The 27,220-nt window shown below is 39.1% G+C and overlaps 1 protein-coding gene across 1 annotated transcript in view; it reads right to left on the bottom strand.

Moving 5' to 3' along the window:
* The window catches only part of RYR2 (ryanodine receptor 2), a 674,490-nt gene that overhangs the window by 93,657 nt on the left and 553,613 nt on the right, over positions 1 to 27,220 (bottom strand). The window contains exons 70-79 of the mRNA XM_077751737.1: positions 26,447 to 26,767; positions 25,091 to 25,331; positions 24,368 to 24,455; positions 21,573 to 21,665; positions 13,199 to 13,369; positions 12,031 to 12,090; positions 9,302 to 9,436; positions 6,242 to 6,286; positions 5,380 to 5,492; positions 428 to 524 (exon numbers count right to left, since the gene is read on the bottom strand). Of these exons, the coding sequence (XP_077607863.1) occupies positions 428 to 524; positions 5,380 to 5,492; positions 6,242 to 6,286; positions 9,302 to 9,436; positions 12,031 to 12,090; positions 13,199 to 13,369; positions 21,573 to 21,665; positions 24,368 to 24,455; positions 25,091 to 25,331; positions 26,447 to 26,767 (1,364 nt within the window). The remainder of the gene's footprint in view (positions 1 to 427; positions 525 to 5,379; positions 5,493 to 6,241; positions 6,287 to 9,301; positions 9,437 to 12,030; positions 12,091 to 13,198; positions 13,370 to 21,572; positions 21,666 to 24,367; positions 24,456 to 25,090; positions 25,332 to 26,446; positions 26,768 to 27,220) is intronic.

Raw genomic sequence — 27,220 nt, 5'->3', positions numbered from 1 at the left:
TCTATCATTCTCTGCCTCATGTGTTTTTAAAAGCCAGCTATTTCTCATTGGCTTTTGTTAACCTCCAACTTATTTTTGGTGAATAGCTTCTATGTGGTTCAGCTTTTACAGCTCTATACTGATTCTGAGGTGTTTAAAGGTGCTCTGTAGAAGAATTCAAAAGAATAATCCAGTCAACGCTTGGTTAATAATAAACTTCTATCCTTCACCTGAAATTCGGAATTGCTGGGTGTTAATGAGATCTCTGAAATAAGAATAAGATGTTCCCTAAATGCTGAATGCAGTAACAGTCAAGAATTAAAAGTTTCCTGGGACAGGCACTCTGCAGTGGGATCTTCCCTTCACTGTGATGTGATAACTTGGTCACGCCAGCATTACCCCACCAAGCCTGAGCCCGCTTTCATCTTACAGCCCCTGTAAGACATACTGCTAAATCCTCGATCAGCTTATCTTCAAAGTAGTGTTCTTCTGTCTCAATCCAAGACTTTTCATATCCCTGAAGAAAGAGGTTAACGGCCCGGTGCCTAAAAGAGAAGCATAATTTCAAACAAAGAGGTTTGTTTTGTTTTGTTTTTAAATTGAAAAGGTGCTTTATCACTGGACTCTCAGTGCACTCAAAGAGACAAAATAAAAATAAACCTCCCAATACTGATTGGAGAGGCAACACATTGTAGTAAAGAAGGCAAGGCTTTCTCTGTCACTAGCTGACTTCCATTTAAATTCTGGCTTTGCCAATTCTAAGCTGCATAATACTTGTCAAGTTATTCACTTTACCAACTTTCACTTTTTGCTCATTGATAAAACTAGGAAACCCTATCTGCTCTTCAATCTGAGAAGATTTAAAATGAGATAAAGCATATGGGGTAGATGGATGGTCATTAAGCGCAGTAGCTGTTATGACATCAAGTGGCTGTGGCTAAATTTAATAAGGCTTAATAAAGGAATTATTCAATGGTTAACATTAGATACAGGCCCTGAGAATGACAAAACAAAGCGTATTACATGAACTTAGTAGAGTATACATTCAAAGATTAAATACTGGAATACTGATGATAAATGGTGGCCTATGAAATAAAAAAAAATAGTGAGGACTAAAAGAATAAGTAAACTCATCAAGAAGCTGATAAGCGGTATGGGTAAGACACCACCATAGGAAAGGATAAAAGAGAATCATGACCTTAAGGGAACATCATATGAGACTATAAGAAGTGTGAAAAGGAGACGTATCATTATAGGATGGAAAGAAAGCTGAGCTGTTGGGAGCCATTCTGAGCCCACTAGTTGAGAAAGCTCCTGGTGAGGTTAAAGCAAGTTTGCACGGTCTCTTGCCAATCAGATGACGACTGATATCCACCCCACTCAATTATTTCTGCTTGAGCACTGACCCCCAAGGTACCCTGTTGATCGGTATCGGGAGTGACTTGTCCCCTTATTCTGGCCCTGGTATGATGATTGCACCTGTGAAGGAACTTATTGTGGGAACTTCTTCTTTTGATTATGGGAACAGACTTCATGTCTCCAGCAGGTCCTGTTTCCTTCTATACTTTCCCTTGAGCTATGAACAGGCTAATGACCCTTACTCATAAAAGATTGACCTTTATGTGTACAATTCTGTTTCTACAGTTGCGTTAGTCCAAGAGGTTCATACAGTTCAACATGTAAATCAGCTAACCTAAAATGTCTCTCATGCCCTAGCTATTCAAGAAATCATAAAACTAGACTCAAAGGTAAATACACTCAAAGAGGCTATTCTATGTACTGGATATGAGCAAAACTCTTTGAAGGTATGGTTGGCTCTCCGGTGCCATAAAGCATATAACTGGACCCTTAAGTCTTGCCTGGAGACAAAGAGCCTAACTTAGAGAGAAGGAACAGATAAGGGCAGAACGTAAGTTACCACACAGACCTTTGGTAACTGATGATGTATAGCAGTCCCTTACCTAAGGCCTACATTCCACAAACACCTTCCCTTACACTGGCAGCTGTGATGAGAATGGAGAAGAGTATCTACAGACCTATGATTTAATCTTAGTGTTATTAAAATGTGAATACCCTGTTATTTTCTTAGTTACTCAACCTCACTATAATTGGGGCAGTTCTGCAAGAATACTTCTGTAAAACCTATTTCCGTACATTTTCCAAAAACATCTTATCACAGAGAAATATCCATTGTAAAAATTCCGTTTTCTGATGCCATGTTAATGTTTTCCCTATAAATAAAGACACCAAAACTGACAAGGCAGAGATGCCTGCCTGGTGACCAGAAAGATTCTCATGGCTCTCTCATCTCTCCCTCACTGACACCATCCATCCTTCAGGGATCCCTGGACCTGGCTGGAGCTGGATTCTGGAACTGAGCCTAATGGTACTAAGGGGGGGGTTATGGAGTCATGAGACATATGGTTTGATAGGTTTATGAAGGGCTTGGAAAACCAAGGAGAGGAACTGATAGTGCATCCAGAACATCTAGAAATCACCATAAAGTCCTGTGCATGGATCAGGCATGACCAAGGATAGGCTCAACCTCATTGATACAACAGAATCATCTGAGTGGCTTTTTTTTTTTAAATGTTTTATTTATTTCTGAGAGAGAGACAGCATGAGCAGGGGAGGATCAGAGAGAGAGGGAGACACAGAATCTGAAGCAGGCTCCAGGCTCTGAGTTAGCTGTCAGCACAGAGCCCGACATGGGGCTCAAACCCACAAACCGTGAGATCATGACCTGAGCCGAAGTCGGACGCTTAACTGGCGGAGCCACCCAGGTCCCCCTCTGAGTGGCTTTTAAACAATACACTTGCTAAGCTCTCGCAGAAATTCTGATCCAGCAGGCTAAGGCTTGGGTGTTTCTTAAATGAATTTGAGTGTATTTCCCAAAGCACCAGGTCTGAGGACCACCACAATGAAGGATACAATTTGAAAAGGTTCTATGACAGAGTGAAACAGCAGATTCTGTGACATCAGGGAAACACATAGAATCTGCAGCCATCAACCTGATATGAAGCAATAAACAAGTGAGCCAGAGGGGTGGCCATAAAGGGAAGGATAACAATGTGGAAAGAGAGCCAAGAAAAATCTGATGGAATCTGGAGAGTGACTGTATAAGAGTGACCAGAAAAGGAGTAAGACTATGAATTCAAGGTTAATGTTCTATTGACTAATTACTGACACCATAACTGAGTCAAAGAATTTAAAAGCAGCACATGGTCTGAGGGGGAAATTAATGTATTTAATACTCAGTAAAAGTGCCTCAGCAAGGAATCCAGCTGTTTCACTGAAAGGGGAAGGTATGAAGCTTCTTTGTTCGCTTTGTTTGAGCGCTGGGGGAGGGGTGTGTATTTTGTTTGTTACTCCCTGACCCATTTATTTATTCAAAGATGTACTGAAGGTCAGGGTTGCAGGTACTGAGGATATAAATGAATAAAACTCTAAAGCATCTCAAAAGAGCCTGGGTGGCTCAGTTGGTTAAACAACTGACTGTTGGTGTTGGCTCAGGTCTTGATCTCATAGTTCGTGGGTTTGAGCCCCACACTGGGCTCCATGGTGACAGTTCAGAGCCTGCTTGGGATTCTCTCTCTGCCCCTCCCCTGCTCAACATGAATCCTCTCTCTCAAAATAAATAAATAAACTTAAAAAATAAAAGATCACAAATTCTGAATCAGAGAGACAAACAGGCCCACAATGAGAGGTCCCTAAGAGTGTCCTGGAGGGGCGCCTGGGTGCCTCATTCTGTTAAGTATCTGACTTTAGCTCAGGTCATGATCTCACGGTTCATGGGTCCGAGCCCCATGTCAGGCTCTGTGCTGAACACTTGCTCAAAGCCTGAAGCCTGCTTCAAATTCTGTGCTTCTTGTATAGGAAGATTAGGAGGAACTTAACTGAGGACCATGGGGGAGAAGAAGGGGGGAAATGGTGGGGGAAAGGGAGAGAGGCAAACCATGAGAGACTCTTGAATGCTGAGAAACAAACTGAGGACTGATGGATGTTGGGGGGAGGGAGGAGATGGGCATGGAGGAGGGCACTTGTGGGGATGAGCACTGGGTGTCATATGGAAACCAATTTGACAATAAACTATTTGTAAAAACAAAACAAAAAACAAATTTTGTGTTTCTTTCTCTCTCTGCCCTTCCCGGCTCATGCTCTGTCTCACTCTCTCTCTCAAAAATAAATAAATGTAAAAAAATAAATAAATTTTTAAAAAGGGGGATCCTGGAAACAAAGAGGAGAAATTGCTCCATTTGCAAGGAGTTGAAGGGTATGGTTTGGTCAGAGATACTCCAAAAAAAGAGATGCAGTCGAGTGGAGTCCTGTTTACCAGATGTGGGGACGAGGCCACTTATACAAAGCTCAGTGCGGCAAGTGCACAGTTTCTTAGAAAAACTGCAAGGAGGCCGAAATGGTCCCTGGGCCACCAAGTCAGACTCAAATGTACCAGTTTCTCTATGAATGAGAATGAGAGCTGTGGCTCTACGAGAAGGTTGAGGGTCTGTTAAACCCATTTCTCTTATTTCTATAAACTAGATCCATATTGATTCTTCTCCCCAAGACAGATAACCACAAAAAACTATAAACAACAATGAAAGTTGATAGTGTTAAGTTTGGTTCTAAGCACCCTCTCTACCTCAACCCATTAAATAATCTAAACAGGCAGAGAACGACAAATACCATATGTTTGCACGTATAGGAGGATTAGGAGGAACTTAACGGAGGACCAAGGGGGAGAAGAAGGGGGGAAATAGTGGGGGAGAGGGAGAGAGGCAAACCATGAGAGACTCTTGAATGCTGAGAACAAACTGAGGACTAATGGGTATTGGGGGGTGAGGGGGGAGATGGGCATGGAGGAGGGCACTTGTGGGGATGAGCACTGGGTGTTATATGGAAACCAACTTGACAATTAGACTGTTTGTAAAAAAAATAAAAATAAACAAAGACTCTGAATCTTAAAATAAATAAATAAATAAATAAATAAATAATCTGAACAACTCCATGAGGCAAATCTCATCATGGTGCAAAGAAAAAACTGTAACAAAGTCAGGTAAGAAACTTGACCAATGATCACAAAGCCATCAGCTGACATGTCAGGGTTCAAATCAAGGCAGTCTGGCTCCAAAGAGAGAGTTCCTAATTACCCTACCCTGCCTTACGTATGTGAGCAGATCCTCCTCGGTGTTTAGAAGTAATTTAATAATTATGCTGCATATCGCAGTTCTCTGAGATCACCCAATAGAGAAAAACAAATTCAAACATTACACAAAAGAGCCAAGACTTCTCCTGCATCTGTCTCTCAGACTACCACACTCCTATGAAAACAGACACGATACTCCTGCAGCTTACTAGGGAAAAAAGGACTTTCATCTGTTGCTGACATAAAAAAATTCTGACCTTGGCAGGTTATATAAAGGAGCCATTCGGAAGCAGGCCACCACAGCCCTCTTCCTCTGCTTGGACAGAAGTTTGTGCCACACAGCTTTCTTTGACCTCTGGGGGTGTTCCACCTGCGGTAAAACAATACACACAAAAAATTAAATATTTAAACTCTGGCTAGCCTCAATAATACCGTATTAAACAACTGTGCCTTTTAGATTAAAAACTTTTGGAATTTCAATTCCCAAAGTACCTTGCAATTATTATGGAAAAGCCCATGTCCTAGAAGTAACCCAATGCTAAATTGGAAATAGATTTGAATGCTACACATTTTCTTTGGCCAAAATAGAGTATCTCCCCAGTAGTGTGTACGTAAGAAGCTATGTCATCTCTCAAATCAAAGAAATATAAAACCATTCTACAGAAAATCGTTTTGCAGCCTTTTCAGAATCTGGTTATGGTTCTAAAACAGGTTTTCTGCCTACACAAAAAAATTAAGCTATTCTTAGTTATGTAGCCATTTAGACCAATTTTATCATAAGAGTTATACCAGTAAACATGAATAGAGGCAGAGAAAATTCTACCGAAAATTCAACCGTTCCTTACTGTACTAGGATGGAGAGAAAATGACAAGGCTTCGGAACACATTACTAGGAGTGAGGAAAAGAATTTAATTTTGCAAAAAATGTTAAAATACATAATTATTTTGTTAGATACGGACAAATGAGAATTCAAAGTTGCAGTAAATGAGGCAAGCAAGCTATTTATTTAGCTAATGGTGTTTGGAGCTCCAAGAGGAAAAAGAGATTAATTATAAGTATTAGAAAAAAAACCAACATGTAATTCTAAATTAATTAGTAGTCTCTAGATAATCGAACACTGTACTTCCCAGACTGTAATATCTCCGGCGCATACATGTAGATTTCTGGAAGAAATAAAAATGTTACGTTAGCTAAAAAAAAAAATAAAACTAAAGTCCATTATCCTTTGCAGTAAAGGGTCAAAATATGAATTTTATAATGCCTGAAGAAGACATTAAGAGCGTCTGGAGTATAGTGGTTTAAAAATTTTAATGAAGCAACTTGTCTTTGGAAAAGTGCTTATCTCCTTGATGGTCCTCCCTCTGCAGGATTAGTAAACAGTTTTTGACAACTGTCCACCTCAATTTTCTTCTTAGTGACTATGTTAAGTGAATTGGGGCCACTATCGTTCAACTAGACTCAGTGCATTAAAGTGCCATGTTGAAATTCCAGCTGTACGAGGTAGCTTTTTGTGGGAATAAGGTATTCTGATGGGCGTGGGTGACAGTCAACAAACACACGGAAGCAGTGAGGCACTGAGGATATGGCAGTGACCATGGAAGAGAAGGTGTCTGCCATCTTGAAGCTTATCACTTGGCAGAGCATGTATTATACACGAAAAGTGCTTCTTGAATACCTTTCTTCTCACTGTTCAAAAGGTGGGAGGTGCTGATGCGTTAGCTTGGCTCGAGTTTGAGTATTAGGAAATTCCAAGGAGACAGGTTATTCTCCTGTACAAAAGTTACCAGATGTACTAATTGCAAAGGTCGCTGAGACCGGCAATAAATTAAGTATTTGCTGTGGGCCCACTGCTTATGCACTCAGTTTGGCAAGTGAAGGTCCTCCTCACAAACTACTCTAAGACTGAGTTGCAGATTAACATTAGAATAGAGGTACTGAAGGCATGAATTCCTTTTGTGGCACATCTTCCACTCTTTTCTATTCTTTGATAATTGATGATTTCTTTTTACTCATGTTCTTAACCATCTGTAGAATAGCTGCCTACACTAAAATCTGATCCCCTTACCTTTTCCTAGAAAATTCCCACTTCTCCTTTAAGATGACGGGGATCACCTACTTCATAACGAGATCAAGCCTGGACCCCTTAAATAGCCTCTTCAGCACCTTTTGCATCCCAACACATCTGTATTATTGCATATTTATTGATCCACACGCTGTACTAGAGGATGACTTATGTGAGGAGAGAGACAGCGTTCAATCCCCCGAAACTGCAAAGTATAAAGCTACCATGGCAGTGGCTCAATAAATGTTCAGGGAAGGAATGTCTGCTTTTGAGAATGAATCTCACTACTCTTCAAATGACTTCGTTCACTATGATTGGATACATTTATCAATATGTAATATGTGACTATCATAAAACATGATCAGATTTCAGTAAGCTTCATTTAATGTATCTAATATGCATTCAAGCAAATCCAGGTGTGTGCATGAAAACTAGGAAGAATTAAAATCTACGGTGGAACAGTGCTGCCAGGAATAGTTCTCTAGTAGACATTATATAGATACTGAATAGCCTTCTTCAATATGTATAAACTCTGGAAAAAAACTCTAGGACTTTATAGATCACTTAAAATTTCATTACCTTAAGTCTTGTCTTCTGTTGAGTGATAATTTATACTTATTTACTATTTAGGGAGATTTAGGGAAAAATTAAGTTCATTATATATTTTATGCTGCATATATTATATTATATTATATTATATTATAAGTATTTTGGTTTTATACAATGTAAATACATGTCAACAGTCATATGGTTTAAGAGTATCCTAGCTAAATCTCATCAGGTATAGTGATGAATTGCATGGCACTGGAGAAGTTATTAATGTTTGAGGATCACATGAGTAAGCAAAGAAGGAAATTAAAAGAATATTACATTAGGTGATATCCTTATGTGATTTAACTGGTCAAGGCAGGGATAGGAGATCACCAGATAACATAAAATATGAATCAAAGAAAAAATGTTACCGCTGTGCTAATATGTTCTGCAAAAGCATTTACATGACAAAGCTCCTGAGATGACACAGGCCATTTTATGATTTTATGTGTATTGTAAAATGTGAGATCTGCCACGTCAGGTAAAGGCTATCATGAGGGTCCAATAAGGAATCACACTGTTGGGTTCGCAGTGAGCTCCCTCACTCTGGTGTCATTTTGCTGAATAAGAATAGGGACAATGTCTCTCTATTGCAGATACCTTACCTAAGCCAGAAGGTACTTCCCTTACACAAAAATATAACCCACTTACAGATACTCTTTCAATTATTATCAATTTGAGAATTGTTAAACAAAGGTAATGAATATGAGAATCAAACATAATAATCTTTGCAGTTTAAAATAGGACACGACTGAAAAACTGTACAAAACACTATTCTCCCATAGTTTTAATATAAATGCCGTTGCTCTTCTCTAAATGTATTTATTGCTGATCTTGGACAAAATTAACTCAAAAATGCCTCTCATGAAAGGAAAGGTGAACCAAGTAACCAAAAAAATCAAATATTAAACTAGTGAAAGTGTCTCAAACATGTTGTTATGAGCAGTAATAAAAAATGATACATAGAATAAGAAATCAGGTAAATCCTAAAATTTTTGTTAGAATGATTTACAATTAAGTATATAATCCTATTTATCTGCATAATTATAGAAAAGTTTGGGGGACCTGGGGGGCTCAGTCAGTTAATCATCTGCCTCTTGATTTCAGCTCAGGTCATGATCTAATGGCGAGCCCCGCATTGGGTACCATGCTGACAGCATGGAGCCTGCCTGGAATTCTCTCTCTCCCTCTCTCTCTCTGCTTCACCCCTGCTTGTATACACACATGCTCTCTCTCAAGATAAATACACACAATTAACATATATATATATAGAGAGAGAGAGAAAAGACAGTAAATCAAAGGCCATGATATCCCAAAATACATTACCTATATGCTGCTACAAAAATTACAAGCTTAGAAATTTTGCTTATTAGGTATAAGCACTCCTGAATCCTATATTATTTACAATGAATAAGCTGAACATACATGTTTTTGGCCTGCCCATGGCTAACAAATTCACAGATATCATCTCTGATATGTTTTATGTGGTTACGGCAAATACGATGGAAACCATGCTGAGTCTAACCTGCTCAAGATGGAAAAGCACATTTGCTATATCTAATACTCTCTCCACGGTTTTCTCTGGGTCCGATGTATCTTCAGTCCTGTTCGGTAAGTCTTTGTAAAGAGCCATTTGCCATCTGATAGCAGGATCCTCTAACTGCAGAATAAAGGAGAACATTTCAAAAATACAAGGTTATTATGAAAAGAAGGGAAGACCTACTTTACTGAGTGTAGCCCAGTGTCAAAACACCATGCAGAGTTCAACACAGAGAAAGACCTCATATTCATGAAACTCATCATCTGGTGGGGAAGACAAAAATTAAATATGTATGACTATGAGGAGGGCTACTCAATAGAAAGATAAGGTATTGTGGGCTTGGACCTAACCTGCGTGGTTGGTAAGATTCCCCTGAACAGGTGAAGTTTCACCTAGGATGTAAGGATGAGCTGGATATGGTCAAGGCAAGGAAGTAGGCAAAGCAATCTTCTATCTTTCTCTTCCCCTTTCACGGTCACACACTGAAAGATTTACATACTTACTTTCATAGGGAATGATATAGGATCCCATTTCCCTATAAATATAGGGACTCTGAAACTCAGTTTAGTCTCATTGAAACAAAGATATCAAATATAAAACACTGGAGGGCTATAAAATCATACAATAAAGGAGTCTTTTTAATATTGTCAAATTTCCTGAGTTGGAGATATAACTGAATTCTGTGTGTTTTTGAGAAACAAAACATTATAAAGTTGTAGAAACTGACAAATACAAGCATATTTACAGGGAAAAGATCACATCACTTCAAAGAAAGAATATAGAATAACTACGTCATTACAATTAGGCAAAGTAATCCGTCTGTTTCTTTCCCTTTCAAGTCTCTATGAAAAATGAGGGTAATGAAGCAGAAGTAAATGGGCAACATCTAAAACTTCACAACTTCCAAGCCTGAGAAAGCATAGTTTGACATGTGAAAAATAACTTTCATCTAGAGGCAAATAAAGAATTTTATACACTGAATGATTTTTAAACACCATTGTCCTTTGATAAAACAAAATGCTTTTCCTCCATATACTTTCTTGATCTGAGGACTACGTTTGGTACTTCGGGATAGAAATACACATTTTTACTTATATTTGGTAAAATAAGTACCATCTTTATTTTTTCTCATATAAAATTACTCCTTCTGGCCTCCAGGATGACCAGTCTTACAATTTCAAGGCAATATATTCAAGGAGGTGATAGGAATTAAAGAATTCATCTTCTGTAAGTCCGTATGTCTCCATAATATGTGTGCCTGACTCCCCCGCAAAACAAGTATAGACTGAAATGTTAAAAAGGAAGTGTATTCATTACTGCTTTATTTTCAGATATCCCTCATTTGTAAGTGAAATGTTGATCATAAATGTGTTTCCTTCTCTGCTCTCCTCTCTCTCTCTGACTCCCCAATACACAACATAAATTGCCCTTAGTACTACTGCAAGTAACCTCTACAACACCATAGAAGAATTTCCTTCTGCTTCTTCAAGACAACCTTTTTAATTTATTTCCTGAGAAGAGCATAGAACTTTCCTTTAGAGGTACTGAACATCTCCTATCTCTGCTCAGAAATGGTTGTCCTAGACCATGTTTCTCAAAGTGTGGTCTCGAGTCCCGGGATCTTGAGACCCTTGCAGGGAGTACATGACCTCCTCGAACACCCAGGCATGAAGCATAAACCCCTCACTGTAGGTTCAGGAAGGGGCTTTATTAGTACATTTTAAAATATTCAGAAGCATTTTGCAATCTGAGACGAGATCGAACTCTAAAAGGAATTCATCTGTTCTGGACAAGTTATTACTAAATAATATGAGTAATTACACATCAAGGTGCAAATGAAATCTGCTCTAAGTCAATATCCGTGCCTTGTGAAGAGTGAACAGGGATGTTTCACCTTTATCACATTGTGGTCATAAGTGTTAAAAGAAGAATATCATTTTGATTTTGGAAAGAAACATTTTAATACCCAGAAAAACAAACATTATGCCGTAGTCACTATTTGTTGACATTTGGACACTGTCATAATTGAAAAAATTCACAGAAGGGACACCAGAATGAAAGTAAATAGGCTGAATGAAAATAACAAATTGCTAGACTTCTGACACTACATAATAGCTTCTGTAAACAAATGAACAATTTATCCCTTAGTATGAAAAAATTTCCAAATAATTGTACTACAAAGTAGTACAAAAAGTACTTCTAGCATTTTTTTTAAATCCACACTTATGTTTTCCTTCATCTCCCTAGGTAAATTCATTTATTCATCTGTTCCTATTACAGGAAGTCTTAATATCTCCTATGTATTAATGACTTCTAAATAAACATATTTAACTTCTTGATGCTAGTGAAAAAGTTCACATTCTTATGGACATCTGTCTTCATGTCCTAAAAGTCCTTATACTCAGCTAATGAAGGAAATTTCCAACCTTTATTTCAAATGATGACATAACTTTTTTCAAAGTGTGAAAATCTTTGATGGTCTACTTTTAAATTTTTAAAGTAAATAAATAAAATACATCACTTGTTATCTTAAGAGTCTTTATTTTTTTTATCTTAAGAGTCTTTAATACCAAGAGTTTTGCAAGTAGAATAAAGACTGATTAAAATAATATATTTTTACTCTTTGAATTGCTAAAGTAACATTATTTGTAATACCATTCTAAAGAGAGATTCACTAAATTCATAAACACTACTCGTGCTTAAATTTGGCTTACCTTGCCTTGTAAATGAATATTACTGCGGATTATATCTCGTACTTCATCCTCAGTGTCTTTCTGTCAAGAAATAAATGTTACCTAAAAGAAGTCTTACCATTAACGCATCAACTGTCACAGGTCAATAGAAATAACTCTAGCCTCTTTTGAAATAGTATATGTCTGCCCAAAGCTATTTATTTATAGGGTTTCTATACACGCCACAAATGTGGGGGGTTCCTTTTCAGATCATTTCTTTATACTGCTGTGAACTGGAAACAAGATAATAACTTACTTCCACTCTACAATAGGTGCCTTACGACTCAATGAAACGGAATTTCCGGTTCACAAGAAGTGGGGGCAGAAATGTGTTCCCTTGGGATCAAATGGAAGTACGTCTCCATCATTCTCTGAACTTTCCAAAAGTAATTTTGGCACTTAATACTACCTCCCCGTGATCCAGTAACAACAAGGAAATACCCTGAGAATCAAATACTAGAACCACCATCACCAGAATTGTGTCCGTGCAGCCCACGCTGACAATAATTTCCCCTCAATTTGCTTATCTCAGGGTATCCAAGTCTGGATATTCAGAGAGGTGCTTCAGTGTGGGAATGGGGGAAAAAGAATATGTCCTCCCATTTACATAAATATAAAATAATAATCCCACTGTGTATTTTTGAAAAATTGCATCTGGGTAGCCAAGAGAAAATACAGAGGCCATAAAGAAATCTTGAGAACTGAAATCTTGATACTTGCAAAGGAGAAGAGCTGCTACTGATTTAAAAGTCAACACCTTATCCAACCATGATCAGCACAGTCCATGATGCTTCTCACATTGAAAAATTGTCCCTCCTGAAATTGAATATACTTCTCATAACAAATTTTATATAGGAGTTCATATGAAATCCATGTTTTTTTTCACTACCAGCAACTTGTTTGCATCTTTTCTATTGGGTTTTGGAATATTGCCTGGAGATGATTAACATAATTTAGAAATAAAAAACAGCCCCCCCTCCCCAAAATGGGCAGTCTTTGTATCTGAGCATGAGAGCTTACACAGAAAAACTGCTTAATAAAACATCTAATGGAAATGAAATCTTGACACAGACCAGTGAGAAAAAGGAGTCTAAACATTTGATTCTGGAGGTCAAGTGAGCATTACCACCGGTATGAACAGGAAACTTACCATACTAAACCGGTTTTTGGCCAGAGCAATGAGCTCCTGGTCCCCAGGGGCACAGATGTTCAACCCAATGGGCAGTAATCGCTTCAGAGCTGCCACAATGAGAGAGGTCTGCATGGAGTACCGATCTCCTTTACGCTTCATTTTCTTCCTTTCCTGATCAGAGACAGCGGCCTGTGGGACAAAGCCAAGGGTTAAAGTCAATGACTGCTTTTCCCACACTCATAACCGGGAACCTCAGGGTACCTGGGTGGCTCAGTGGATTAAGTGTCTGACTTCCACTCAGGTCATGATCTCATGGTTTGTGAGTTCGAGCCCTGTGTCAGGTCAGCTCAGAGCCTGGAGCCTGCTTTGGATTCTGTGTCTCCCTCTCTCTGCTCCTCTCCTGCTCATGCTCTGTCTCTCTCAAAACCAAAGAAACATTAAAAAAAAAAGAAGAAGAAGAAGAAGAAGAAGAAGAAGAAGAAGAAGAAGAACTAGGAACCTCTTCTAACCTGATAGTGGTTCTATCTTCCTTATTTTCTTTGGTCCCTATTTTTGAGACTACGTATCCTCTCTTTCTTAACATTTCTTGCTAATTTTAAGTCCTACTCTCATATTCCCAGGTCATTACAATTCACTGGTGTACTTTCTATATGCTTTTAAAAGGAAAATGCAAACGGTGATTTTAGAGAAACAGATGGATACATAAAAAGTCCATAGTAATTTCTGATATTGTATGTTTTATAGTTTTCAATGCTTATAAGGAAAAATTTAAGAATATATGATTTACTTTTGCTTGACAGATGCTTGGTTTGAAACACACACACTCTCACACACATGCACACAGTGTATATAAAATTATTATAAAATATATTAGACTTTTATACAGTCTTCAAACTAGTCTCCCTAGGGCATTAGCCCCTCTCTAGTGGGAACAGATGTAATATACTAATTGATGTCACATAAATATCCAGGATTATCTCTGGATGGCCTGTTCACAGCTGAGAAGTGCCATGCTACTTCAGGGTTCTTTTGTGATTTTGCTAAATTTTATGTTCATGCCTTAGCGTCACTTTTAAATGCCAAATCTAATTTTCACTGGGTGGTGAGTATTATTCTTCCTATTAACAGGGCATATGCTAATGTCAAAACTAAAATAAATGTCCTATATCCACTGCTCTGTGCTCATTACATTTCTTTGTAGCAATAAATACTGGAGATCTTTTTGCGATAATGACATATTGTAACAGTTTCAGCCTGAGGAAAAAAACAGAAGAGAAATAAACATACAAATAATTTGTTTTCTCCATGCTGCTATCATAACATGTTGTTGAAAGAATTTTTTCACACTAGGTAGTAAAATAATTTGGTCATTATGAAGTAATCATACCTTATATATCATGTTAATAATAATATTATGTAACATATTTACTATGACATATATAGAGAGTATATGTTGACATATCAAACCTATAATATTTGAACCATAGCAATTAAGAATTATATTCATTTTCCAAAGAAATGGACTTACTGCATGGATCTTGCTCTTGTCTGTACCAATTCATAAGAGATTATTTTCAGTAAATTTAGTAGAAAAAACCCAATGAATAATTATCTGTGCTATTAAATTGATTAACTCATAAAAATAATGGATCAGTGGTTTTAAATGAGCTTTTTGCTCATTTAAAAATGAAGGAAACGAAACCACAGTGATAAAAATAATTACCCAAATGAGGAATCAACATCCTAAAAATTAAACAAATTGACACAAATTATTATAACCATATTTCTATCCAATTCTGGTAATTTAGCTTCAGCAAAACAATATCATACAATGCATTAATGTCTAAATTTTGTTTGTGTTACGGTTTTCTTGACTTTAACTTGTCAAGATTTTTAGTTTTATGGTTGTATAAGTACAAGGGACTTAGACTTACCTGGTTTGATACTTATAGATATTTAAATGACCCTATAATAAGACTAACTGAAATCAACACTAAGGGCAATTATAAGTTTCTCAATTTTGAGAAACACCACATAAATAAACTCCTACTTAGGCTCAAATAAGAATCTTGCATTGTATACCATAGGAAATCTATAAAGTGAAAAGAGAAATCAATACATCTTTGAGCAACTACAGGTGATACAGTCCACTTCCAGTATAAAGAAATGAAATCTACAATCAAACATGCCCATATACAACTGTATCAACTGTTCATGTACAACTGTAACAACTGCTCCTGTACAACAATATCAACTGGGTTTTTTGCTTGTTTTGTGCCAGTTTCGTCCCCAAACTACAGAGCTCCATTAGGGCAGAGGCCAAACTTGTTCTGCTCCTTTCCATCCATCCATCCATCCATTCATTATTTTAAAGGGTTTCCTTTTTAATGTTTTTAAATTTAGTTTTGAGAGAGAGAGGGAGAGAGAGACAGAGCGTGAGCAGAGGAGGGGCAAAGAGAGACAGACACACAGAATCTGAGGCAGGCTCCAGGCTCTCTGAGTTGTCAACACAGAGCCCGACACGGGGCCTGAACTAATTAACCACAAGATCATGACCTGAGCTGAAGTGAGCTGCTTAACCGAATGAGCCACCCAGGTGCCCCAAAAGAGTTTTTTAAGGTTTATTTATTTATTTTGAGAGAAAGAGTGAATGCATGCAGGGGAGGGGCAGAGAGAGAGGAAGAGAGAGAATTCCAAGCAGACAGTCAGTGCAGAACCTGACGCGGGGTGCCATCTAATGACCCCGTGAGATCATGACCTGAGCAGAAATAGAGAGTCAGATGCTTAACCAAAGGAGCCACCAGGGGCCCGTCCGTGTATTTAGAATCAAGCACTCAGCCTTGCCCGTAGGAGCTGCTCAATAATTTGAGTAGAACTGCTAAAGCTACTGAATTTGCAGGATTTTTCATTTTCAGCCAATTCCTAACATTCGAATCAGAGGTGAATATGCAATAGCATGACTGATTATGTGGGCATCATGAATCACTCTCTCTCTCTCACATACACACACGTACACATGTGCGCGCGCATGCACACACACACACACACACAGACAAGCAAATAGAGCCCTAACAATTTCACCTCAAATAATCTGAAATATAAGAGAGGATCAGGAAAAAAATTCTAATGTTCCTCCCCAAAGGAAACAAAAATCATATATATTTACTGATTTTTTTAAAAAAATATTTCACATATATTAGTTATAAACTTGAGTCCCATCATCAAAAAGACAAGAGATAACAAATGCTGGTGAGTATATGGAGAAAAAAGAACCCTTGCTCACTCTTGATGGGAATGTAAATTGGTATAGCCACTGCTGAAAACAGTATAGACTAGAGGTTCCTCAAAAGTTAAAAATAGAACCACAGGATGCAACAATTAAACTCCTGGGTAGTTAGCAAAAGGAAATGAAAACAGGGTCTCAAAGAGATGTCTGCACCTTCCTGTTCTTTGCAGCACTGGTCAAAATAGCCAAGAAATGGAGACAACCTGTGCATTCACGCAAGGATATATGGACACAATGGAGTGTTATTCAGCCATCAGAAGGAAAGAAATCCTGCCATTTGCAGCAACATGGATGAACCTTGAATACATTATGTTAAGGAAATAAGTTAGACAGAGAAAGACAAATACTGTCTGATACCACTTATAAGTGGAATCTGAAAAAGCCAAATTGATAAAAACAGAGAGGAGACTGGTGGTTACCAGGGGCTGGGAAGTGGGGACAACAGAGACATGATGATCAAAGTGGGCACACATCCAATTACAAGGTAAATATGTTCTGGGGATCTAACATACAGCAGAGTGATTGTAGGGAGCGATCCTGTGTTATCTACCTGACAGTTTCTAACAGAATAGATCTTAAGGGTCCTCACCACAGAAACAAATGGTAATTATGCGACATGATGTGGGTGTTAACCAGTGCAATGATAATCAGGTTGCAGTATGGGAGTTTATCAAGTCAGGGGGCACTTCGGCAGCTCAGTCAATTAAGCAACTGACTTCGGCTCCAGTTCACAAGTTCGTGCCTCACATCGGGCTCTGTGCTGACAGCTCAGAGCGTGGATCCTGCTTCAGGTTCTGTGTCTCCCTCCCTCTCTGCCCCTCACCTCCTTGTGCTCTGTCTCCTCTCTAAAAAATAACTTTAGGGGCACCTGGGTGGCTCAGTCGGTTGAGTGTCCAACTTTGGCTCAGGTCATGATCTCGCAGTTTGTGAGTTCGAGCCCGTGTTGGGCTCTGTGCTGATAGCTCAAAACCTGGAGCCTGCTTCAGATTCTGTGTTTCTCCCTCTCTCCACCCCTCCCCTCCCATGATCATGCTCTGTCTCTCAGTGATAAATAAATGTTAAAAATTTTTAAAAATAAGCTTAAAAAATTAAAAAAAAAAGTGTATCAAGTCAATATCTTGCTGACTTGTTCACCTGACACTACACAATGTTATATGCCAATTGTATTTTAACAAAGCTGGAAAAGATAGTGTGCCTAGCTTTAAACAACTAAGGCAAGGAGCTACATTTCAACAGGAACTGAAATCTTAAGAAAAAATAGGGTACAATTCTGTAACACTAACAGGCAAATCCCACTATTGCTTTTCCACATCAACAAACTAACAAAGTTTATAACAGACGGTTTCTGTATATGGGATTTTTGGTGTTTATTTTTAAGTTTATTTATTTTGAGAGACAGATGGAGTACAAGTGGGGGAGGAGGCAGAGAGAGAGAGAGAGGGGGAGAGAGAGAATCCCATGCAAGCTCAACTCCCGGTGCAGAGACTGACATGGGGCTTGAACTCTTGAACTGCAAGATCGTGACCTGAGCTGAAGTCAGACGCTTAACTGACCTGAGCTGAAGTCAGATGCTTAACTGACTGAGCCACCCAGGCGTCCCTGCATGTTTTTAAAACAAATTACGAAATTAAAAACTTCAGCAATGCTAGCCATATAGTGATGCAACATTGTATGTTTTGTACCAATGCAACAGTGAGTTTTGAAAAACAATACTTAAAATAAGACACCTGCAAATGCCCATAAGGACCAAAGGTCGAACTCCTTAAAGTCAAATTTTAATTTCATTTATCCATATTAATTAAGTAGCACCAAGTATCCATATTAATTAATTATGCACCAAGTACTGCACTGAGCTTCAGTGTCCCCATGTGAATAAAATATGTTCCCTGCCCTTGTAGAAGGTTCAGTCTAAAAGAAGTCACAGGGGCGACCGCCCAAAGGGCTCAGGGCCCTGTGGTAACCGAGAGCTAACAGTGAGAGAAGGGGCAGGAGGAGATGGGCCTCACTGAAAGTGAGCACTCACCAACCTACATGTTCACAACTGGGTGAAGTGCACTAAGAGGCACTTGCTGCAGAGACAACACCACTGCCCACACTTCAGAGGAAGGCACAGCAGGGTTTCCATGTCCCACATGGGCGGCCCCCCCTCCTAAGAGCATTAAGGACAATTTCACATGCACTGGCCTCTCTCTGCCTTATGGGCTACATATGTCTTAATTCAAAATGAGGTTCTCAATCCCAGATTGCCATATTCCTAATTGGTCTGCTGACTTCAATCATCTACTTCCATATTTTATCTGTAGGTCTCTGTTTTCTGTATTATCTTCTAGTTTTAGAAATGGTACTCTAGGGGCCCCTGGGTAGCTCGGTCGCTTAAATGTCCAATGCTTGATTGTGGCTCAGGTCATGATCTCATAGTCCATGGGTTCAAGGCCCACGTCAGGCTCTGTGCTGGTGGTGAAGTGCCTGCTTGGAATTCTCTCTCTCTCCCTCTTTCTCTGCCCCACTCACATGTACTCGCTCTCTCTCAAAATAAATAAAATAAGCTTAAAAAAAAAAGAAATGATACCTCATACAAATAGTAATCATTGCTGCCTAGATGCCTGCTTGAAGACTGATACATGACAATTTCTTGTTTGGTTTGTATTTGGATTTGAATCTCCATTCAAAAGAGTTTCTTTCTCCTTCCAGATGCTGGGGGAGTGGATCTATAGGTCACTGTGATGTTTCAGGCAGACGGTTTGAGGCTTTGTCAGAGGAATCCCTGAAGCCTTCTGCGTCATTCTGTTCCCAGCACTGCATGGGGGAACACCTCTCAATCCATCTCAGCTTCCAAGGAAAGACCCACGGCTACCCTCCTGTTACCCATTCATGGCACTAGACCTGAACAGTATGGCTTTTGGGAAAGATGTTACTCATCCCTTGACAACATCCCATATTTGGGCCCTCCGTGCCATCGGGGGTTAGCAGAGCACCTCAGTGATATGATGAAAGTAGAATCATGATGCTACTTTGGCCAATACAGTGACTCAAATCTGTCCAAATGCTGAAACACAAAGACATCATGATTCTTTTAAACCAGAAACAGTAGGGGCACCTGAGTGGCTCATTTGGTTATGCATCTGACTCTTGATTTCTGTTCAGGTCATGATCTCATAGTTTGTGAGACTGAGCCTCTCTTGGGTGAGCTGACAGCATGGAGCCTGCTTGGGATTTTCTCTCTCCTTCTCTCTCTGCCCCCTTCCTGCTCATGCACACACATGCTCGCTCACTTGCTCTCTCTCTCTCTCTCTCAAAATAAATAAATATACACTGAGACATAAAAACACAGAGGCGAAGCATGACTACTAATTTCTAAATACTCATCAATATCGCTGTTATTTGTTACATTATCTTGTCTCAGAATGACATCAGTCATATGGTAAAAACTGAGAGGTTTGAGAATATCTGGGGAGGCATTAAGAGGCTTCTATCCATTATTTTGCATTTTTTCGCTGCAAATGGGAGTAAATGTTACTCTTAGTCAATGTGTACAGATGCCCCGGTGTTGCTTACAGGATGCACACAGCACGTTGAGTGTATGCTTTGAGAATCACTGCACTACAGTGAGGAAGAAGGGGGAGAAGATGTCTCTGTAAGGATGTGCAAACTTCTGCTCTTAGGACTTTTCACTCATCTCCAGTTTCGAGACACACCAGAATCACCGCCATCCTCCCAAAGTGAACACTGACCCCTTTGGCCTTTGAAGGTATATAACTGAGATTTTATAGATTTTGTAATATTGTTAACTGATTAAACACATATGACACACAAAGAGCCTACCGTAGTCGGAGAGACAGCGTAGGCATGCAAAGCTTCAGTTACCCTTAGTTTTTAGCTCATGTGTGATCGTGTCAAATACATGGCATTTAAAACTCTAAAAAAGACCAGGAGCATTGAGTGATGCTATTTAACTGTCCCGGTGGTCACCAACAAAGCAGGTGACAGGCACGAGTCACTCCTGGGGTTCAGTGGAACGGGTGTCCCTCCCGATAAAACTCCATCCCATAATCTACAGGGTTGGTAAAGACTGACACACTATCTTGCATCTCTGGCCATGTGACAGCATACATTCTGTGTTACCCCCATGTAACATATTCATTTTCTTATTTATTCAAACAACAAAGGCATGGATTTTAAAGTGTTTGGAAAGTTCCTCTCCTCTCCAACAGGAGTGACACAGAAAACAAAAATCTAGAGGCATTCCCCCCTTGTCCTATGTGACAATCTGGAATTCATCCATGTGGTTCTTAAACAATGCAGCTAAGTATTTTGATGTCTGTGTATTTGGCGGACATAAGTGCACATATATTGATGTGCATTCTTTGATGAATAGATAGTAGCAACTAATTATATGTATATTACACTGGCTAGTGTGTATATGTGTGTGTTTGCAGGTGGGTGAGTGAGTGTGTTAAACATGTCTTTTTATTCTGAGACTTTGATATCTTGGGGTCTTGCCGATCCTTGATCACCCATCCCCAAGGCTGGTCATTTCCTACAGATAATAAATGACGTCCCTGCAAACATGCCTTTCATAGGTCGACCAACCAACCCAGGGTCCTATATCCCCCCAATCACCTCCTTCACCTGGGCCTAGATCTATCTGCCCTAATCGCCCCAGGGCTACACACTAAAGCTAGGGACACTCCTTACACCCAGAGACCATTGAAATTATTCAAACTAGCCAATCCGAAAGCTGCTTACCCTGCTTTGCCTGCCCAGTCCCACAAAAATGATAATCCAGGCTCCCGCCCACCTTTTCCCCTTGTTCCCTCTGCCACACTCCCCCCCCCGCCCCAAATGCCATACCTTCTGTTTCTAAGAAACAGTGAGTAAAAACTTCTTCCTTCATGACAGTCATTTCTGTGTCTGTGTTTCTTAACATACCCACTCACATCCTAGGTTTCCTTAAAACTGGGTGTACGCATATGTGTTTAATCAGTTGACAGTATTACAAAATCTATAAAATCTCAGTTATATACCTTCAAAAGATCTAAAAAAAATGAGCAACTGGAAGTTACATGTAGACGTTTTCTAGAACAGTACAACAGATTATAGAAATACCTTTGACATCTTTGACTTGGTGTCGGTAATAAGGAAAGACATATTGTTGATTTCATTCTGTACCACGAAGTTCTGCTCCTCTCTTTTGAAATTCTGAGAAGTTGCAAAGAAAATTTCAGTTAAAACCACACAGATAAGAAACCCATGTAATCAAGAGGTTACACAGGGCCCAAAAGTCTCTACAAAGAGAAGCAGCAATTTGATACAGATTTAAGAAGAAAGGGAGTAAATATTTGTTATATATACAATGAGGGTGCTGGCTTGAGGCAACAATTCTGGGAAATAGATGTAAATATGTAATGCTTCAAAGGTGGGAAAAATGAGGTCCAGAATATTTTAAGTACCAAAGTCACACACCTACCAAGGGTTAGAATGAGTTTCAAATCCCAATGTAGTTGGCGAAAAGCATAGACTGTTTCTTGGAAGAAACACAAGGCATGTACAACTATGATGCAACTTTCCATTCTGTCCAATATTTTATGTACTTTTTCAAATGCTATTAACATTATTTTATTTATGTTCAATTCAGAAGCATAAGAACACAGGCAAAGTCAGCTGTTTAAGGAGTGGTAGTAAAGAAAGCAAACACAAGAGAAATTAACAATCTGTCTACATGCCTTCTTCCTCTTCTATTTTAAATTAAAAAAATTTTTAATGTTTATTTATTTTTGAGAGAGATAGCACATGAGCAAGAAAGGGTCAGAGAGGGAGGGAAACACAGACTCCGAAGCAGGCTCCAGGCTCTGAGCTGTCAGCAAAGAGCCTGACACAGGGCTCAAACTCACGAACTGTGAGATCATGACTTCGGTCAAAGTTGGACGCTTAACTTACTGAGCCACCCAGGTGCCCCAGTTTCTTTCTTTTCTGGATGAGCAAAACCCAAATAAAATAATGTCCTAGTAAGCAATGTTAATAATTGGTTAACAATAATAATAATCAATTTGATAACTAATCAAAATACTGAAAGATTTTGTGTGAAGGACAGTAAAAAGACTAAGCTTCAACTTTCCTTCAGCTTACATTAACCTTCTAATTTTACTATTCAAAATAATATGGCTGCTCATGAGTTTCATCTTTAAATCTAACACACACTAACAGATTTGTGTTTTAAATATACCCATGAAATTCAAAGGGCACCTTGGTGACTCAGTCACTGAGAATGAAGAGCATCCGACTTCAGCTCAGGTTATGATCTCAAGGTTCACAAGTTCGAGCCCTGCATTGGGCTCTGTGCTGACGGTTCAGAGCCTGGAACCTGCTTCAGATTCTGTGTCTCCCTCTCTCTCTGCCCCTCCCCTACTTGTGCTCTGTCTCTCTCTCTCAAAAATAAATATTAAAAAATTTTTAATTAAAAAATATATGCATGAGATTCAAAAGTACATATTTAGATTTTTTCTTACTCTTGAAATTTTCATCAAACATTCATCTAAAAATCTACTGATGGTGATAAATACTCGTCCAAATACTTGTTCCAAAATTTTCTCTTGCATATAAATTTAAAGAAGCCTTTTTGGTATTTTGGTGCTTGATGAAGTTGAAGAATCTCTGTTCTTCAAGGGAAAATATGCAGGTTTTAGTTTTCTTAAGTGATTCAGTCCTGGGCTCTGGATTTCAAACAGTCCTTCAAAAGCACCCTGAACCATAGAATGCACCCCTCAACATGAGTTACTTAGGATGAGAAATCATTTGCTTTTATCTAGAGGAACATAAAGACCTAAAAGAATTTCAGGCATCACAGAAAATGAAAGTCAATGTGAAAATACAAATGCATATGTTAAAAAGGCCATTTTTCATATATTATTTTAATGTGCTTATATTTTTTAATGATGTTTTTATATACATTTCGATATCAAGTTTGAGAAAGTCCTCAGAGGTAGGCAACACATATTGTGCATTATCCGAGACATTAAGCCGGAAAATTTTATTTTTTAAAAAATATGACATTTCCAAAATAACAGGATCTGTAGAACAATCTGATAAAATAAACAAGGAAGTCACCTCAAATAATGAAACGGGGATTGAGATTTTTTACGTTCTTGGACTCTCACATTCACAAAGTGCCACACAATCATAACTGATACAAAAATTCTAAGATGTTGAAATAATCTGGGACAATGATAAATGTTCACTTAACACATTTTCTGTGAGTTATTAAAAATAATTATAGAATGCTTTTTGAGTTCTTATTAGTAAAACCTTTTTCAGACTTAAGTACATATAGTTCTACTTGCAGCATACAAAATAGTGAAGATACACTGAAGATGTACGTTATGAATTCTATTAACAGGATTCTAAGCAGGGGCTGTATTTTATTCTAACATGTACGTGAAACTAAACTCCTGTAGAAACTTAAAGAAGTAGTATCTTTAATAAGTCAACAAGTGACTGTGATTGAATGACACAAGTCCATCTCAGCGTTTCTCAGACTAGGCATCATGCGTGCTCCTGGGGGGCTCAGCTCAATGCCTACAGGAAGGAAGCCTAGAGAAAATGCCACATCCCTGTGTCCATGTTAGCCTAAGATTTAGGGGCAAACAGAAAAAAGGTGTTTATGGAGTGCAACTAAAAACCCCCAGTGATTTTTTAAAAATATAAATTACCAAACTCAAATGAAGGTTTATAGTACTTCAAACTACTGAGGGAAATGTGTCCTCTACCCACAGCGGTGAAGTGACATCTAGGAGGCAAACCTGAGAAACACAGTCACAGGTATTTACTAAATGGACTGGAAAATAGGTTGAAATCTTGAAAGTCCTTCACATAAACCAAACAGGAATCAGTATTTTTCTACTCACGTGGGATTTGGACCAGTAAATAAACACTTCAGCCACCATGCGGAAAAGGTCCTCTGCTTCAGGGTTAGGTTCTTTCAGCCACTTTGCCCTGGATCACATAATAAATAAAGCGGTTTCTCAGTTACACCTTTGAGTTGATTGTCCCTTTTTTTTTTTTTAATCACCCACTCAGGGGTGCCTGGGGGCTTAGTCTCTTAAGTGTCCGACTCTTGATTTTGGCTCAGGCAATGATCTCATGATTCATGAGACTGAGCCCCACAATGGGCTGAGCTGGGATTCTCTCTCTTCCTCTCTATCCCCCTCCCTTGCTCATACTTCTGTCTGTCTCTCTCCCTCGCTTTCTCGCTTTCGCTCTCACAATAAATAAACTTAAAAAAAAATCACCCAGTTAATGTTAAATTTGAAACCAAGTAAACTAAGGGTGAGTGTGCTCCCACAGAGCTCCTAAATGGCCAGAGTACATTCGTTTTACACTTAAAACATTTTAAATATTATAACTGTCAAACTGCTAACTTTTACTTACAGAAGGTAGACTACTCCAGCATGTGGTCTCCCACTGTAATCTTGAGATGCCTGGTGAAAATCACCTTGTCTATAAACATTTGGTCATGTCACAGTCACTGACAAGCTCATCGCCAAGCGAATGCAGCCATTCCATCAGGACATATGAGCCCGGAAAGGTCACGACTAAATCAGGGAACTAATCACTTGTGAACACTGTACCTGTTATAGTCCACAAATCTAATCAAGAGCGGGTAGAAGGCATAGAGATCTCTGGCCAGAGTGGTGAACTCGTCGAGAATGAGAAGTTCTGCCTCGGACATATCCCCCCTGGCCTCAGCTTTCAGATGGTCCTCCTCCGACACCACCATTGCTGCCTTTTTCTTGAGTTTCTCCATTAATGGCAAGAAATGAGTTTTCAGGAGCTGAGGTTTCACTTTATTTATAATGGGCTGCGAAAATACTGTTTGAAGACAGACATTAATATTCTGCTCTGCATCAACAGTCATTAAAAAGAAGACAGACTATAATTACAATTGTAGCAGGATTTTGCCCCGCCCATGCCCCCTCCCCCCAGCACATGGCTTCTTTCAAGATTCAGCCCATGCCTCACTCATTTTTCTAGTCCTAAACCTAATTACACAGTTGCTGTTCAAAAATGATTACTGAATTGAATTCGATGTGCTTTCTTGTTGTTGTTGTTGTTGTTTTTTTTAAGCAGCAGCTAATTTGGAACAGAAAAAAAAAACCCCAAAAAACAAAACCATGTTCATTCACTTTGTAAATTAATTATTTTCACAAAAAGAAAAAAATCCCCAAATGGAAAAGGTTCTTCTGGCTCTTTCTTTACAAGGAATATGCACCACTGAATAATTACGGGATGACATACAGCCGTCCCTTGTTGGCTTCCACATCCTTGTCCTACGGGGAGACTCAGAATGCACAGGACATTTATTTATTTCTAAATTCAATTCTGTAAACACCCATCTGTTCATTCTAGGAGTTGCTTCGCATTGTCCAAGGTGAACAGTGCAATGACAGACAAACAAATGTAAATTCTTGACTTTACATTACCCTCCCCCTCACTCCTGATAAGATGAATCACTAAAAGGAGGTTGTTTCAAATTCCAGTTTTATGCCCGTCTCTGTCTACAGAACCATTAGTCTTACTGCTGCATATACAGATTAGTCTTACAGAGACTGTCCAATCAGGAAAATGTTTACTTACTTAAAAAGTTGTACCAATATGACAAGTCACCTAATGCCTGATTCAACTACATTTTTTTAAACAGCATGATAAAAATAATAATATTTTTAAGATTTTTTCAGCACAAAAGAAAATATTAATGAAGCCTAAGACAGGAAAATTCTAGTCTTCTGTACTTATTTTTATTTTAAAAACTTTATTTACTTAGGTAATCTCTACACCAAACATGGGGCTCGAACTCATGACCCCACGAGGATCAAGAGCCAAATGCTTTACTGACCAAGCCAGACAGGCATCCCTAGTCTTCTGTTGTTTCATGGACTTTTGGAAATGAAACAAATTCAAGGGGTGCATTCCTTTCCAATTCTTACCTGCCAGCCTCTTCATCCAGGCTCCCTCATCAATTCCCAGGTTATTATATATGATCTTCAGTATATTCCCCAAGAGTGTGTTCATGTGCTCTGAGCTCAGGGCTGTACAGCACATTTCGGCCCTCTCGGGATTACTTTCAGGTCCGTGCTCCCACCAACGAGACATGTAGCTGCAAAGCATGGGCAGTATGACTTCCATGACATGTGGCATCTGCGTGTAGCGAATCCCGGACTCGGCTAATTCCACGATTTCTTCCATGAGTTTCTCCAAAGATGGTATGTTCGGGCAAACATCCTCCACATTAGTTGGCAAACTGAGAGCTAGAGAAACACACGTAGAAATGAACCATGTTCAGGGAAAGAACGGGATGACAATGGCGGCCAGATTTCCACTGGTTATAGCAGCCACAGCAACCAGGTCACCCTGGGCTTTGGAACTCCGTGAGACCCGGTGTGTCTTCCGCTGGCTCCCCCTCTCTTGACCCAAGGCAGCTATTTCCAATCTTCTCTCCTTTGTCTGTCTTATCACTGCTTCTCAGTCCTTTAAGATCAGAACATGACTATTTCTTCTACTTCAGAGCAAAACAGAGTATCAGAAGTCTCTGCCTACAGGCCTTCCATGTGGTCCATCCTTCAGTGCCTGTTACCTCAGAGCAAGGAGCTCTCAGGTCCTTCTTCAGGGCTCGGCCTGTGTTCTCAATGCCCCACCACAGGGAACATGCTTAGGACTTAGCTTGAGCCGTATTATACTCCATACAGAGTATAATATAAAAG

The sequence above is a fragment of the Crocuta crocuta genome, unplaced genomic scaffold (genome assembly GCF_008692635.1).
Source record: "Crocuta crocuta isolate KB4526 unplaced genomic scaffold, BGI_CrCroc_1.0 scaffold59-1, whole genome shotgun sequence".
NCBI classification, from domain to species: domain Eukaryota; kingdom Metazoa; phylum Chordata; class Mammalia; order Carnivora; family Hyaenidae; genus Crocuta; species Crocuta crocuta.
The sequence above is the reverse complement of the archived record's forward strand: the minus strand, read 5'-3'. Positions and strand labels throughout refer to the sequence as shown.